This window comes from Antechinus flavipes, chromosome 5, assembly GCF_016432865.1.
Source record: "Antechinus flavipes isolate AdamAnt ecotype Samford, QLD, Australia chromosome 5, AdamAnt_v2, whole genome shotgun sequence".
NCBI lineage: Eukaryota > Metazoa > Chordata > Mammalia > Dasyuromorphia > Dasyuridae > Antechinus > Antechinus flavipes.
This window is the reverse complement of record NC_067402.1, coordinates 248,811,511-248,828,288: the sequence shown is the minus strand read 5'-3', so window position 1 is coordinate 248,828,288 and position 16,778 is coordinate 248,811,511. Positions and strand designations below refer to the sequence as shown.

General features: G+C 31.3%; 1 protein-coding gene across 6 annotated transcripts in view; it reads left to right on the top strand.

Moving 5' to 3' along the window:
- Positions 1 to 16,778, top strand: part of PPFIA2 (PTPRF interacting protein alpha 2) — a 668,498-nt gene that overhangs the window by 169,262 nt on the left and 482,458 nt on the right. For all 6 annotated transcript variants that reach the window (XM_051962865.1, XM_051962864.1, XM_051962862.1 and 3 more), the window contains exon 3: positions 859 to 912. In XM_051962865.1, the coding sequence (XP_051818825.1) occupies positions 859 to 912 (54 nt within the window). The remainder of the gene's footprint in view (positions 1 to 858; positions 913 to 16,778) is intronic.

The window sequence follows — 16,778 nt, the reverse complement described above, 5'->3', positions numbered from 1 at the left end:
TAGGAGAACATTGTAGACAGTTCCAATAGTGTTGTGATGAAGAGAGCCATCTGCACCCAGAGACAGGATTGTAGAGGCTGAGTGTGAATCACAATATAGTATTTTCACTTTTTTTATTGTTGTTTACTTACATTGTTTTTCATTCTCATTTTTTTCCTCTTTGATCCGATTTTTCTTGTGCACCATGTAGATGTGTATGATATGTATAGAAAATTTGCACATGTTTAACATACTGGATTACTTGCCATCTAGGGGAGAAGGTAGGGGAAGGGAAGAAAAAAAATACACAGTTTTGCAAAGGTAAATTTTGAAAATCATCGATGCATGCCATTTTGAAAATAAGAAGCTATTATTTAAAAAAAGGAAAGGGAGTTCATAAAACATGATAACATTTGATTGGACCAGGAAATACCCAAAAAGGATTATCTTTTTTGCTTTTGCCTATATAATCAAAATTGTTAAAATGTGTAACATCTCATCTTATTTTAAAGTCAGTTATATCACGAAATTCTTCCTTTACATTGAAAGTTAAGAAAATAATAGAAATTCAGAACTCCTTTCCTATTTGTAGTCTTTCTCTTGTCTTACATGGTTCTTGAAATGATCAGTACTCTTTTTTTTTCAAAGTTCTACCACTTCCCTATATTAATAAATGTTTTAATGAGAAACATTTTTTAAAATTGCTCACCTTTGGATTACTATTTGCATATCTCTGCTTGTCCAGTCTGTTTTTATCTTGTGGAGAGAAATCTCAACATATTTATTCATATAGTGAAACTTTAAGCAAATAATAAATAGGTTTGAGAAATCTGTCCTGTTCTGAATTGTCTTACAATCAATGTCTCTCTCCTTTTTCAGGATATTGAATCGCTAACAGGAGGTCTGGCTGGTTCTAAGGGAGCCGATCCACCGGTAAGTACAACTATCTATCCAACACATTAGTCTTAATTACTACTGAGTGAAATGATGTGTACAACAGTCTTTCCAGTATGATAATTAGCTGCATGCTATTTGCCATGGATATATAATTTTGAAGGGTGACATAATTGTATAAAGAGAAAAAATAGAAACTGCTTTGAGATGAAAAAAAATTTAGTCTTGTAATTGTCAGGCTATCAAATTTGGGATTTATTTCCATTTCTAGTTTGTGTTATTTAAACACTTAAACTTTTCCCTCAGACATAGAAATTTTGTCATGACTTTAAGTAAAATGTGGTTTTCTTTAATATGAGTCTAATATGATACAAAGATTAAGGGATTGTTGCTTCAGAAATGAATGTTGATTTTAGTTGAAATAAGTTTGATGGACACCTAGAAATTATGTGGTATTCAAAATGGTATACTTGTTTTTCATTAAAAGCTTTGAGAAACTTCTAGAAAATGACATAACTAGCTCTTTTGATGGCTTTGAGGAAATGTTAATGGTTCAGCATATATACATCTTAGTCTCCTCAATGGTCCCATCAATTTCCATAGAATATTAACTAAAGTAACACAATATGGGGGGAAAATCTTTTAAAGGATCTTTGTGACAAAATTAAGAAGATAAAACTAATTACAAGGTGTACACATGTTATAATGTGACTGAATCTATGAGCCATGTTATAGAAAAGACTATTAGGGCAATTTTGTAATTTTATAGACATCTCTTATATATACCAAGATTTCAAGCTTCTATCACATGGTTAACAAATCAGGACGTTAACTTGTCTGGAATGCTATACTTCTTTCAAGTTACTATGAAATGTCCCAGAAAGCAATTCCAAAGAAGGGAGGGTTGATGGATATTCTATGTTGATTTTTCTTCATATTTAACTTGATTTGTATGAGGATTTTTTTTTTTTGCTTGCTTATTTTTGATGTGGGCAGATACTTTCATTGATTTTCTAAGACTGGTTTATCAAGAATACTAGGAGATGATTGTGGGAAATATAGGTGAGGCTAGTGAGACCATTGAGGGCCACATATCACAATCACTGAAAATATTTATTATACTGTTACATTCAAGGGTAACTTATCTAAAAGAAATGATAAGTGGCTTTCAGTTGACACCAATCAAAGCTTTTTGACTCAGAGAACATTTTACCATGTGATCAGTAGGAATTTACTTTTTATCAGGCATTATATTAAGCCCTGAGCATTAAAAGGAAGATCAAAATGCTCTCAAGAAGCACACATTTTAAAAAGAAAGACACAAATAAAAATAAGTAGGTGTATGTAGGATGTATTCAATAAATAGAAGGCAATTTGAAAGGGCAAGGCATTAATAGCTAGTGGGTAGAAATACCAAGACTTGACAGCGGATGAGATTCATGGGCTGAGTGAGAAGGAGGAATTTAAAATGACACCAAGTTTGAGAGAGCCTTTGTGACTTTGAGCATGATATTATTTTTTCTAGCAATAAGAAAATTGGAGACAGGGAAGGTTTAGTTTTGGACATGTTGATTGTTGGATATCTCTAGGACATCCAACTGTAAATGTATTCAAGCAAATGATGACATGTAGCATACTATCTTGGGAGAAAAGCTAGAATTGGATATGTGGATCTGGGAATCATCTTGATGGGAATGATCATTAAAGGCATGAAAAGAGATGAAATCTACAAGTGAAAGGGGAAAAAGAAGAGGGTTGGAAAATAGCCACATTTAGTAGGGTGACAATATGAAGATGTAGGAGAGGAGATGGAGAACGTGGCAGATGTGTAGGAGGAAAAAGAGATCTGAGTCATGAAAACGTGGAGGACAGGAAATAGCCAGCAGAAGGAGTTAATCAACAGTATCAATATGAAAAAAAAATGATGAGCATTAAGATAATTTATTGAATTTGATCACTGAGAAATCATTGATGACAGTTTCAGTTCAGTAATAAGAACAGAGACAAAATTATAAAGATTTAAGAAGAAAGAAAAGGATGGATGTTATAATATACACCTATAGTTCCTATGATAGGTGAAGGAGGCTGTTTGGCAGATCATTAAACCTGTGGCATTTGAGCTGCAAGTAGGTAAGGCCAGTATAGAGTCCACATTAAAAAGCAATATGGTGGCTCCCAAGAAGGACAAACTGGCCCAGATCAGAAATAAAGCAGGTTAAATCTCTTGTGATAATTAGTAATTGGGTAGGATCTGCTTCAGCTCATGACTTGAAGAGAGAGAGAAATGAATGAAGAGAATGGAGATGGATGGGTTCAAGGACTTTAGCTGAAAATTAGAGATTCTTTTTTTTTTTTATCCCTAGGAAAAAATGCAACATTAAGCCTTTTAATTTTCATTTTATAATTTCATAGAGTGATTTGCAAGTTATTTATATTCATAGATTCATAGAAAAAGTAAGTAGAGTGTTAATTCTGTAGAAATAAAGGAATATATTCACTCTTTGTATGGATGAACTACCTTTAATTCAACAGGAATGGTGTATATTCTTATCTTATGTGTGCTGCCTCTCCCCAGTAGAATATAAACTTCTTGGCAGTAGCCACTTTTCCTTTGTTTTGTGTTTGTGTCCCTAGCACCCAGTAAGTTTCCATTCTAAAGTTAGTGCTTAAAAAATGTTATTTGATAGATCAATTTGGAAAATATTAACTTATTATATACTGTATACAGCATCTTGTACCTCCTCCTTATCTTTACCTTTATGTTTCTCTCTTCTTTTTCCATCTACCTTATTATTAAAAGTCTTTTCTCAGAAAAGCACCTGGTAAGCTAATTTACATTACATTTGCAGTTAGGTGAAAAATAATAAAAATTAACATAGAGACTATTCCTAATACTTACTAAATATTTGCTGAAGAAAGTCCTATGGATTCTGCAGACCTTTTAATTCAACAAATTCAAATTTCAATTCAAAAATAAAAAAAAAGCACTTATTAAGTGCCTGCTATGTGCTGGGTACCAGGGAAATACTCAAAAGAGTTTATATTGTATAAGAATTTAACTCTTTATTCTTGGATTGCAAATGAACTACTTTGGTAACAGATAATTGACTTTATGTTTCTTCTGTCTAATCTTAATTTTCAAATTGTTCTTTTAGAGCTAAATAGTTTTATTCAATTTCTTTGTTCCACTTGTCCCCACTTTTTTTAACTATGGAGTTTGATGAGGTTTCAAGAGATCCTCTATCTTTCTCCAAAGAAAGTAAGTACCCTCTATTGGAAAATAAAAACAGAAAATGTTATTAAATGATACATAAAAGCAATCAGTGTGAAGTCTTGCATTTTATTCATCGTCTTTAAGAATATTTTCTGTTAAGCTAGCCATTCTATGTTATTTTATTTTTTCTGGTCTGAGGTCCATAGTCTTCATGGCAGTGTTAAAGCCCACTACCCAAAGCCTTTGATTATGGCATTTTAATCAGAATGAAATTCAAGGTCCCATGATTATTATTGACCACAGCACATAAAGTACAGAATTCTGAATAGTCTCTTACAAAGATGCATAGCCATGGAACAGTTCCTTCTCTAGAATAATGGGAACTTATTTAAATAGATACCATGATGTTTCTAAAGTGTAAATGAAATTGTAGATTCTCCTGCTTGGAAGCCATAATAGCAACAACAACAAAAAAAGGAGTTATAATAGCCAAGTTCTCATCATTTGAAATTATAAAAAGTGTCAGTTGCTTGTTAGTTTGGAGATTTCAGTAGGAAATGACTTTCATTCCTCCATTGTGAATGCAATTCACTAGTGAATTCTGAAAGGCTATTGAATTTGTTTCTATGATTGATACTGATTTTAGGAGGTTTAATATGATTTTTTTCACTTTTTTAAAACAAAAGAGCAATTCCTATACAAAATTCAGTAGCATAAGAGAGATACACATGCAAAAAATTATCATATCCATGATATCAACTGCAAATTAAAACAATTTCAGTTTTTAAGGAGATGAAATGAAGAAGAAAATATTTTTTGGTTGAAACTAGAGATTTATCAGGGTAGCAAATAGAAGTGCAATGTTTCTTACTATGTTTAAAAACTCCAACTTTGAGCTTATTGGGGAGGAGAGAAGGGGTAACAAAAGAAAAACATTCCCCTGTATTGTAAAGGATTTTTTTTTTCCTAAAAAAATTCAAAAATCTCTAGATTTTTCCCATTATTTTAATTCATGAAATCTGAACGAAAGGATAACACATCAATTCTCTACTTGCTTTGGTATCCATGTTATTTTAGAAGAGAATGAGATACTGAGAGAAGTACTCCCTCAGAACAAAGTACTGAACATATTTTTTTGGACTTCCTATGGAAGATATACAGGAAGACTCAGCTAAATATCACATCAGATGAAAATGAATATATGGGTTCTAATTCCTATTGTTGGAAAGACTTCAAAAATCCCAGGGTTGGGAGGAATCTCAGTAGTCAAGTGTTTCAATCTACATCTGAATACAAAGTCCTCTGTAATACATCTAAACTTTACATGTCAATCTTCTAGTGAAGGGAAAATTTAGAATAGTTTATTTTTACTTTGGGAAAGCCCTGGTAATTAGTTTTGCTTATGTGTACCCCACATTTTTTCCCTTTCCATCTTTACCTCATTTTTCTCTTTATACAATGAATATTGTAGCATGGAACTTTTTGATGTATTTAAGGGCAATGTCCTGTGATCAAATGATAAAATAGTCCTAATCTGGCATCTCATGACCATACATTGGTGGTTAAGATTTTAATCCTCACAAGATTAAAAATCAGAAAATCTGAGAGGCTTATCCATGTTGGTTTAAAAAAAAAGCCTGCTTTTTCTTGAGGTTTTTTTTTTTAGATATCAGCTACCTCATATAGAATATAAGCAGGAGAAGATATATCATATTTACAAAGAATATTTAAATTATATTTTGGTACACCAAGGGTCTTGTGAGCTGCATGTTATAAGAACTTCCTCTAGTGGTATTAGTATAGATCACATTTTAATTATAAACAAAATTAAAAACAATCATTTAAAAGCCCCATTTTCTTCATGAAACCAGATGCTCCAATTAGCTAATTTTCTCTTTGGTTATAATCAAGTTTTGCTCCAAGACACTTGGTGAACTAAAAGAATAACATCCTTTCGAAAGCTTAATCTAAATGAAGGAAAACAAAAATTTTGGGAAGAAATTTACAAGAGTTCATGGATTTGTACATTTTCTTAATGTCAGCACCTGTTCTAGCCTATAAAACATTTATTTTAGATCTTTCCTCCCCACAAAGACAGTTATTTCTGTTTGAGTGACACTAAGCTAACTGGTATCTAGGAATCTAACAAAGGGAATAAGACTACACATTAGATTTTTCCAGGGATAAAGTTTGTCAAAAGTAGACCTAAAACTGAGATGTGGAAGAACTTTTAATTAAGAACAATTTACACACAATTCAGTCTGCATAGGAATAAGGGATGCAGTCAATGAAAGTACAAAGAAGAGGTTTTTAATGAAGGCCAAGCCAGGTGGTTGTATCAGGAGGAGATTGAGTTTACATTATAAGTCTAATTCATGTAGGAGACAAAAGTAGGAGACCAGGAACTTTATGAAAGAGTAGTGTTAAACCCAGAGACTTAATTATAATGCATCTAGAGCATATGGTAGAAATTTCATCATTAACAGACACCTAAACAAAAAACTGTAATTTTGCTGAAGAGTATTGTCACAGAATACAAGAATTATACAGTAATGGGGGAAACAGTGAAAGTGTTTAGAGATGTGGCCGTGAATTCAAGATTTAGGTCAAGTTCTGACTCATATAAATTATGTGATATGTAAGGTTTTTATCTTTTTAATGTCCAGGAAGAACACTGAGATTGTAAGTTATATATGAATTAGCAAAATGAATAGGTGAAGAGAGTTTCCAATATAATAGAAGTTTCCCATACTGATGTTCTCACACGTCTTGATAGTAGAATTTAGGGAAAAGAACATAGCTTATTATTCAAATACCTGAGCCAGAAGACTTGGTAAGATTGTTATTAGTTCTGAGTTCTACTAATAAAGTGTGTATCATTGAGAAAGTTCCTTAACTTTTGAACTTCTACATTCTTACCTGTAATATTCAGGTAATGATTTCACAATTCACTTTATAGGCATTGTGTCTTTATGACACAAAATATAATTTTTGAATGATATAATATTCCACTTTATATCAGGAAGGAGAAATGGAAAATAGGTGCATTTCTGAATAAACTAAACAATAAGGAATTACATTTAATCAAAGTAAAAAAAAAAAGGCAGGGAGTCAGTCATAGAAGAAACCAAACAAGCAGAGTAGGACCAAGTATTTGCCAAGTTGGGTAGTAATCTTTCATCAAGCCGTCTTTAATGAATGCAAATAAGGTTCAGAATCACAGGTTAGCTGTAAGTAGCCCCTACTTTGAAGGGATAGAATTTAAAATCCAGACACAAAATTAACAATGGAGGAAATGGAGGATTCATAGATTTAGTGCTGGAAAGAACCTTAGAAATTATGTAATCCAAACCTCATATATATGCATAAATTCATATATAAATCATTCCTTTATAATTATATGAGAAACTTTTAAGTTTGGTTACACAATAGGCTACATTATATTCTCTATTATAAACACTGCTCCAATGAAGGTTTTTTTTGAAAGGGCAACTGATATTCTCAAGCAGCAGTTCTGAGAATCTTTTAAAGCCAGTGAGAGCAGGAGTCAGTGGTAGACAGGACCTCAATAAATAAAATTTACCTGAGGATATGATGGTAGCATATAATCAGCATTAATTACTGTTTCATTTCTGTTAATATAATAAATACTTAAAAGAACATAGACTTGGGAAGATGTTTTTCATTTAGTGGAAATAACATTAAATACTTTTTAAGCTCAAAATTGTAATTCTTAACAAGAAATCTTAAAGATACAGACATCTAAACATGCAGCTTAATAACAGTATTGATAGCCTTTAAAACTGTGTCCTTGTTCTCTGCCAGATTTTTTAGCAGCAAATTAAAAAGCCATAAACGTTTTTTGAAAGAGGATAAAATTAGATTACAAATCAATGTGACCTAAGGCACATTGCTTGTATTTTCAGACCAGCCAACCTCTGAGAAGGAGGTGATAGGGAAGCTGAGTAGAACTGTATCTTTTCCCATCAGAACACAGTAGTATTAAGAGATATAAATTGTCCCCTAAGTACTACTTTGGCTGACTCTCATAAATTTTGGCACATTGTCTCATTGTTGTCATTATCTTTAATGAAATAATTGATTGTTTTTATGATTTGTTCTTTGACCCCCTCATTCATTAGGATTAGATTATTTTGTTTCCAATTAACTTTTAATTTTTCCTTTTATAACTGTATATTAAAGGTAATTATTATTGAATTATGGTATGAAAGAGAGATACATTTAATATTTCTGCTTTTCTGCATTTGGTTGTAAGATTTTTATGCCCTGATAGATGGTCATTTTTTTTTTTTTGGTTAAAGTTCCAAGTACTATAGAGAAAAAGTATACTCCTTTCTCTTCCTATTCAGTTTTCTCCAGAAGTCTATTATATTTAACTTTTTAAAGAATCTATTCATTTCCTTGACTTCTTTTTTTTTTATAGTTAAATACATTTAGCCCTGAGAGTGTAAAGTTAAGGTCCTCCAGTAATTTTTGCTGTCTATTTTCTCCTGTAATTTATTTAACTTTTCCTTTAAGAATTTGATTGCTATGCCATTTGGTACATATATGTTGAGTATTGCTAATACTTTATTTTCTTTGGTTCCTTTTTATCAAAATGTAATTTCCTTTGCTTGTTACTTTTCATTAAATTTATTTAAGCTTTGGCTTTGAAATCATGAATGCTATTTTTTTATATTTTAACTTTAGCTGAACCGTAATAGATTCTGTTCCAGTTCTTTTTAATTCTGTTTGTCTCTGTTTCTCTCTTGTTAACGTATTGCTGTATTCTAATTTCTAATCCATTCTGCTACATTTTTCTGTTTTATGAGTGAATTCATTCCATTCACATTCATAGTCATCTCTTGATGTGTACAGAAATAAATGAGAGAAAGATCAGGTGGCTTTTTCTCGACACACAACTAAAAGAAACCAGAAAAAGTACAAATTTAAAATCTCCAATTAAACCCAAAAAATAAAATCCTGAAAATTAAAGGAGAGATTAATAAAGTTAAAAGCAGAAAGACCATTGAACTAATAAGTAAAATTGACAGCTGGTTTTATGGGGGGGGAGGGAGGAGAAGCACCAATAGACAAACTGTTGGTTAATTTGATTTAAAAAAAAAAAAAACTAAATTATTAGTATCCAAAATTAAAAGGGTGAATGCATCACCAATAAAGAGGAATTTAAAGCGATGTAGTTATTTTGCCCAATTATATGCTAACAAATTTGACAATCAATGTAAAATGGATGTATACTTATAAAAATATGAAACATATCTTTTTTCTTTCTTTTTATTGTTTTATTTTCTTTTACAACATTACTAATATGGAAATATGCTTTGCAGGACTTTATACGTATAAGTGATATGAAATTGTTTCCTCAAAGAGGACATAGGAGAGAAGTTAGGGGTTCAATTTGAAATCCAAAATTTAAAGAAGAGTGTTAATTTTTTTTTTTTACAAGTAATTGGAAAATATTTAATGAAATAAGTAAAAATCTCTACTTTCAAAAAAGAAAGGAAATGTAGAGCACCATCTAATTGTCAAAAAGAGAAGAAAATTTAAAGGAGAAAATGGAAGAATTTTACTTGCTGCTCTACCATGTTATAGAAAAGAGAACTATGAAAAGAATAGCAGTGATATTGTAGGCATCTTTTCTATTCCTTTCCAGTTTTTCTAGGTAGTTTTTGGTTGTATTATTCCTTTTCCCATGATGTTTGGAATGAAAAATATCCCTCCTGCATTTCTGTTTCATCATCCAGTTGCTGCAAATTTTATCCAGAATTGAATCTTTTTTCAATAATTTCTCCATCTTTTGAATAATGAAATCACCATTAAGGCAAGGCTGAAAATAATTATCTTCTCTGCTTTGCAAAGGAAGAGAGCTCCAATAGATGTCCGGGTAATTGAAGTAAATCTCTCAGAATGCCTGTGTCTTGTTCCTATGACAAATTTGTTTTAGGATATCTTTTCTGAATTCCTTCTCTATTTTCCTTTTTTGGTTGGTCTGCATTATATATTGTAAATAATTTTCATTTTTGTTTCTGTCTCTATTAATCTTTATCCAAATATAATTAACTTGTGTTATTCCCCCCTGGTTTTCCACTCTCCCTGAGTCCTTTGTATTCTGTTCAAGCAAATAGCCTTCATGAAAAGGAAGAGGAAAAAAAAAACCTATCTCACTGCCATACTCCATTAAATATCCAGACTTTATTTTCCTTCTCATTTCACTTCTTCATTTTTACTTTAACTTTAAATAACAGCTCCAGTTCTCATTCCTTCCTCTTCATTTTCCTAATCTATCAGTCTAAAAGTGTAAACTCTAGTTTTGCCATCAATTTATTCTTTTGTCCTCTCTCCTTTGAAGCTTTGGGTCCTGCTAGAGACAGTCATCTCTTTGCCTCCTGTCCCCCATGAACATGGTTGGGATTTACTATCAATGACTTGAAGCTAAGGACATATTTAGGTCAATTTTTTGGCAGGTAGCAAAATAGAAGATAGAATCCCTATTTGCCCTGCTGTATCAGCATTTAAACTGGATTAGAATTTTCCTGGCGTTCAAAGTTTGAAGATTGGATGCAATTTTGTTTAGAAACATTATTATTATAAACAGTTGTGGTTGCAACCTGTGAAACAATTGGTATTCAATTTCAGGTGCATTATACTGTGTAAATAGAATTCTGTTGCTGATCAAAGAACTTAACTATTTTTTTCTAATATTATTTCTATATTAAAATATGTCCTGACATTCATCTTTGGAACACAGCCCATTTCTAAATTTGGTATAGCCTATGAAGTGAATCTTTCTTGCTCTTATTTGGATAAGATTTGTTCTTCAGGTATAATCCTTATTCCTCAATACTATTTTTATTCTCATACTACAATTTTACTTTTTTTTGTTCTGTAACATTTTACTTGACAATATGCGTACAATATGAATAGAATTCAAATATTGAAATGGCATTTTTTCCTAAAAGGTGACGATTTTTATATTGTATTATGTTGTAGGAGGCCATCTTATGAGGGTAGCACTTGAGAAAATAATAAGTGAACATACATTAAATTCAAACTTTATTAAAAGCATTGCATTGACTTTCATAATAACAACAATATTAAATCTCAAAACTTCCCGTGAACAATATAAAGTCAGTATAACGTTATGAATAATAAAAATGTATGCTTTTAAAATCTTTATTCACATTTCAAAGAAAACTGTTATTTAAAAATTACTATCACTTCTGTTCTTCCCTTTCTCTTTTCTTTTTCTCTTCCTCCTCTTCTTGCTCTTCCTCTTTTTTGCATCTTCTGTGACTTCATTCTGCCCATCTATCCTATTTCTCCTCCTCCTTTTAGTCCCATATTCTTCCCCTGTCTTCTTTCCTAGTCTCTCTTTTTTTCCTCCTTCTTCTTTCACCTTCTAAGCTTTCTCCTCTAAATCTTAATCATTTAAAATATAAACGTGTGTATTTGTGTATATGTGAATGTGGAGACAGAGAAACAGACAGAGGGAGGGGGGGGGGAGAGAGAGAGAGAGAGAGAGAGAGAGAGAGAGAGAGAGAGAGAGAGAGAAAATTTCATTCTAGACATATCCATAACCTAAACAGCTTCATATTCTGCTAGTAGTAGATCCATATGGGATATAGTTACCTTCTGGAATCAACGTATAAGCTAAAAAAAATACTGCTTTCTTTTAATTGTATATTTTGTAACTGTTGTTGTGAATTGAACTGAATTCTGAAGTTCAGCTTTAATTCTATTCAGTTTTTTCAGGCTTGAATACTAAATTTGGTATTGCTAACTTTGCTTCTTGTAAGGTCACCAAGTTGTTTCATATCTGCAATGTATTAAGGTACACCTTTTCCCCAGTTTCTGGGTACCAAAGGAAGTATCTCTTATAGATGTCTAGGTAGGTCTTTTAGGAATGTCCAATTTTTCTTCAAAAGCAAGATAGCCCATTTACCACGAATGACCCACTTGGACTTTTTTTCTTTTTCTCCAGAGTGAGACCTCTTGTTTCTCTATAATTTTTTTTAACCTGCTCTCTTTTAAAATATTTCCTTCAACAATTGCCATTTTGATTTTGTTTAGATTCTTCCCCTGTCTAATTTATCAGTTTTGCTTATCTATACACACACACACACACACACACACACACACACACACACACACACCCCTTTATTATTTATTTTATTTGATTAAGATACAGAGGAAAAAGCTGAGAAACTTGAGGAGGAATAAGGAGAAAAGGAAGGACTAGGAGAGAGGGCAGAGAAATAATGTAAGACTTAAAGGGGGAAGGAAAATAGGATAGTGCTTTATGGCATTTAGGATTTCTTTACTTGCCACTGCAATGTGCATATATGGTGAGAACACTGGCTATAAGATCAGATAATTTGGATTGAAATCTAATTCCACTGCTATCAGGATGAATTTGGGCAAGGTACTTACCTTGGTAGCCCTCAATTTTTTGATCTGTAAAATGTGAGGAAATGGATTGAATCAGTTAGCCTCCACAGTCCCTTCCAGACAGCAATCAGTGATACTATTAATCATTAGTACTAGCATAATACCTCCCAACAGAGATCTTTTCACATCCTATCCTAACATATATCCTACATATTACCTTAACCTCTCTCTCTTCCTATTGGAACTTAGAGAGAGGTCATTGGTAACTTTGGCTCTTTTATGAACAATTGGAACCCATGTTTTTCTAATAGCATAATCTCTTTTCTGAGAAACTTTGGATCATGTGTATATACTGTGTTTCAAGGGCTCAAAATTCCTTAGTTTTTACTAGATGAATATTTTTGAGAAAAAAAAAAGGTCAATGTAAATGTATCTTAATCATTGAGAAGTATGTTTAATATTACTTGTCCCATTATTATTTCTTAACTTTATAAAATGAATGTTTGAATTTCAAATAATCAACACATATTTATTAAAAACTGCCTATGTGCCATATACTTTTATTACTACTACGACTGCTACTACTACTACCTCTACACTACTACTACTATTACTACTACTACTACTACTACTACTACTACTACTACTACTACTACTACTTTCTTTTGTGTGCTAAGTAACATATTAGAGATCTTTGATTCTTATACTATCTGGTACTTAATCTATATACTTATGCTTTCATATTCCTCATAAATGTTCATTTTCTTTTCTGGTTCTTACATACCATTAATAATGTCTTATACATTAAAATATTGCAAAACTTAAAATGCAGTTATTTCCACCTCAGCTTCATATATTAAAGGAAAAAAGATAATTAATTTTCATTGTATAAATGTATTTATTTTCTGACCCCACATCTCCCCAAAGGGTAAAGAAAAAAACAGAAAAGAAAATTTTTGCAACAAATTAATAATAACAACAATGATAATATTATAATATTAATGGCACTTTAAATTTAAATTTTCACGTGTGTTATTTGATCTTCATAGCAATTCTGTGTGATAGGTGCTTTTATTATCCCAGTTTTATAGGTGAAGGAAATAATCCTGAGAGAGATTAAGTGGCTTATCCAGAACCAGTGAGTAGATGCCTGATAGAGTTTGACCTGAGGTCTTTTTGACTCTCAGTTCATGATTCTGTCTACTGCATTACCTAGCTTATACAACAAACAATTAAGATGCCAAATATCTGAAGTCAAGGAAGACAAATTTCTATATCAGCCATGCCCAAATACTTGTTTTAATTAAACAGAATAAAAATAAGCAGAACCAGGAGAACAATTTACAGAATAATAATAGCTATGTAAAAAAAAAAGAACAACTTTTAAAGCCTTTAAAAATTATTAGCAAACTATGATTATAAAAGATCAAGGAAAAGACAAATTATATATAAGTTTATGTATAATAGCTATTGCATATATACATATATTTACATATATTAATATATTTGTGTATATGTACACATATTCATATATTTTGTTTATATATAATATATATTGTTTACGTACATATATGTATGTTAACTTGGAGTATTTATTTCTATTCTGCAACATAGAGATAATGTTAGAAAAACTTGATAGTCTTTGAAAATATGATAATAGCTATTATTTTTTTTTAATATTAATGCCTTGTAACCAAATTCTATGATAGTTGCCATTGTAGAGTGTACTTCTAGGATAGTTTTCATATGTGATATTTGAAAAGCTTCAGAGATTCTTTTAAAATGCTATAATTCTTGAGGTATGTCAACTTGATTCTGATACCTCAAGAAGAATTTTGTATTTTTAGCAGTAAATTTAACCTCCAGATTCATGTGAAAAGTGGATGATCTGTACTAACCCAGTGAGAGTTACAGAGAGATGTTGCTTGGACTAATTCACTTAGAGGCATATTATTAAAGAGTTATGCTACCCACTAAGGATATTTAAGCATGTTATGTCAGAAAAGAATGAGCAGAGAGAACATCAAGAATCAGGGCATTTGAGATATTTTTGTATTTGAAAATGGTCATCAAAGACCTAGCTTTTATGAATCTGTGTGAACTCAGCTGAGATGAGAAAATGTTTGATTTCAACATTTAAAAACTCTAGGAAAAGAAAAGTGTTATTGAAGCATTGTTAATTCCTAATCCACATGTTAGTTCTGCAAATTATCATTAGTTAAATATCCAAGAGGGAAAACAAAAGACATTATAGGTATTTTTTCTTATCAAGGGAAGAATAAATATTTGCAAGACAAAAAATGAGAGGTATTCATCCTACATGCTTTATTTTATATTTCAAAATAGTTTTTGCATCGTGCTCAAATTTTTTTCTTATACATTACAAACTAATTGAATGTTATTAGTAAGTAAATTATAGTACTGATAACAAAAACAAGTTAAATATGCTGATAAATTTGTATCTGTAAATATATACATTCGGTTTATGTGGTCAGTTTTAATTTTTTATACAAGTGGATTTTTGATAGTAAAATCATTTTTTAAAGATTTTATACAATATCTACTGTATTATGGGGACAGTGAGGTGGCATAGTGGATAGAGTCTCAAGTCTGGAATCAGGAAGATGCCTTCCTTCAGTTCAAATAAGGCCTCTGAAACATCATCCTGGGCAAGTCATTTAACTTGTTTGTCTCAGTTTCCTCATCTGGAAATTGAGATGGAGAAGGAAATGCGAAACTATTTCAGTATCTTTGCCAAGAAACACCCAAATAAAGTTATAAAGAGTTGGACATCACTGAACAACAAATAAGTTAAATTTATGGCTCATTGTTAATGACTTTAATTATATCAGTTATTTCTTGCAGTATATCTTTCACAGGACATGGAATTATTTAAAACTTAGTTTCTGTATTAGTATTTAATACCATATTGCCACTGAAGATTTTTAGGAGAAAACAAAATGACTTCACATTTGAATAATGTTTAAAATTGTTTGTCCTATCCCCTTTGTACAGCTGCTTATGATTACTAACTTTAAAGATAGAAGACAGATTGTATACATCAAAGAAGTCATTGTAAAATGATTTGTATAGAGTCACAGATATCCATTAATTTGTAGATTTAAATTCCATTTAACTCAACAAGCCCTATTAATAGCTTACCATATGTTAAGTGCTATGCTGGGTATAGTTATACAAAGAGAAAATAGGAAATAGTCTTTGCCTTCCAAAAGTTTACTTTCCACTTGAAATCATCTAATTTCATCCTCTTTTTTTTATAAATGAGGAAATTGTGACAAGGGACTTTGAGGTCATGGAGTCCATCTCTTATGATATGTCCAAGTTCATACACTGCTAAGTTACATACTTTTAGGTTACATGGATAGTAATCAGCAGAGTTCAACATCAGACTGAATGATTCTAGATGCAATGGTATTTCTGCTATATCATGGGAGCTCTCAACCATGTTGTGGTAGCAAGTAAGAATGCTTGCCTTGGAATTAGTGCTTCCGAGTTAGAAAGACAAAAGACAAGTGTGCTTCAGATTTTAGCAATGTGAACATGGGCAAGTTTCTTCATTCTTAGTTTCCGTATCTATAAAATGGGGATAGAATATCAATACTCATAGAGTTGTTGTGAAGATCAGATGAGATAAAAGTGTAAAGCACATGGCAAACTTTAAATATATAATATATTGACTAATATTTTGATAAGAAATTATTGCCTACTTTTACAATCATTATAACCCAAACTTGATAGGTAAATTATTGTTTTTGACTATATACTTGGATAAAAATAGCAATCACAAATTATTCTAAATCAGTAGTTGTAGTCTGATTTGAGATAGTAAATACTGATATTTTTGTCTGTTAGAAGGAAAAAAAGAAAATAAATACTTGATATGATTTTTTAAGTGAATATAGCATGTATTGATTTACATTCAGTTTCCTTACTTCTTTTTTTTGGATGCAAATGACATTTTCTGTCCAAAATCTATTGGGATTGCTTTGGATCACATTCTTGCTGTTATTGTGTACAATGTATTCCTAGTTCTGCTTGTTTCTTTCAGCATTGGTTCGTGTAAATCTTTCCAGGCCTTTCTAAAGTCAGCTTGTTCATCTTTTTGTTTATAGAACAATAATATTCCATTATTTTCATATACCAGAACTTGTTTAGCCATTCCTTAATTGATGGTCCATTCATTCAGGTTCAAATTCCACTACAAAAAGGGCTGCCAGAAACATTTTTATACATGTGGGTCCTTTTCCTTTTTTTATGATCT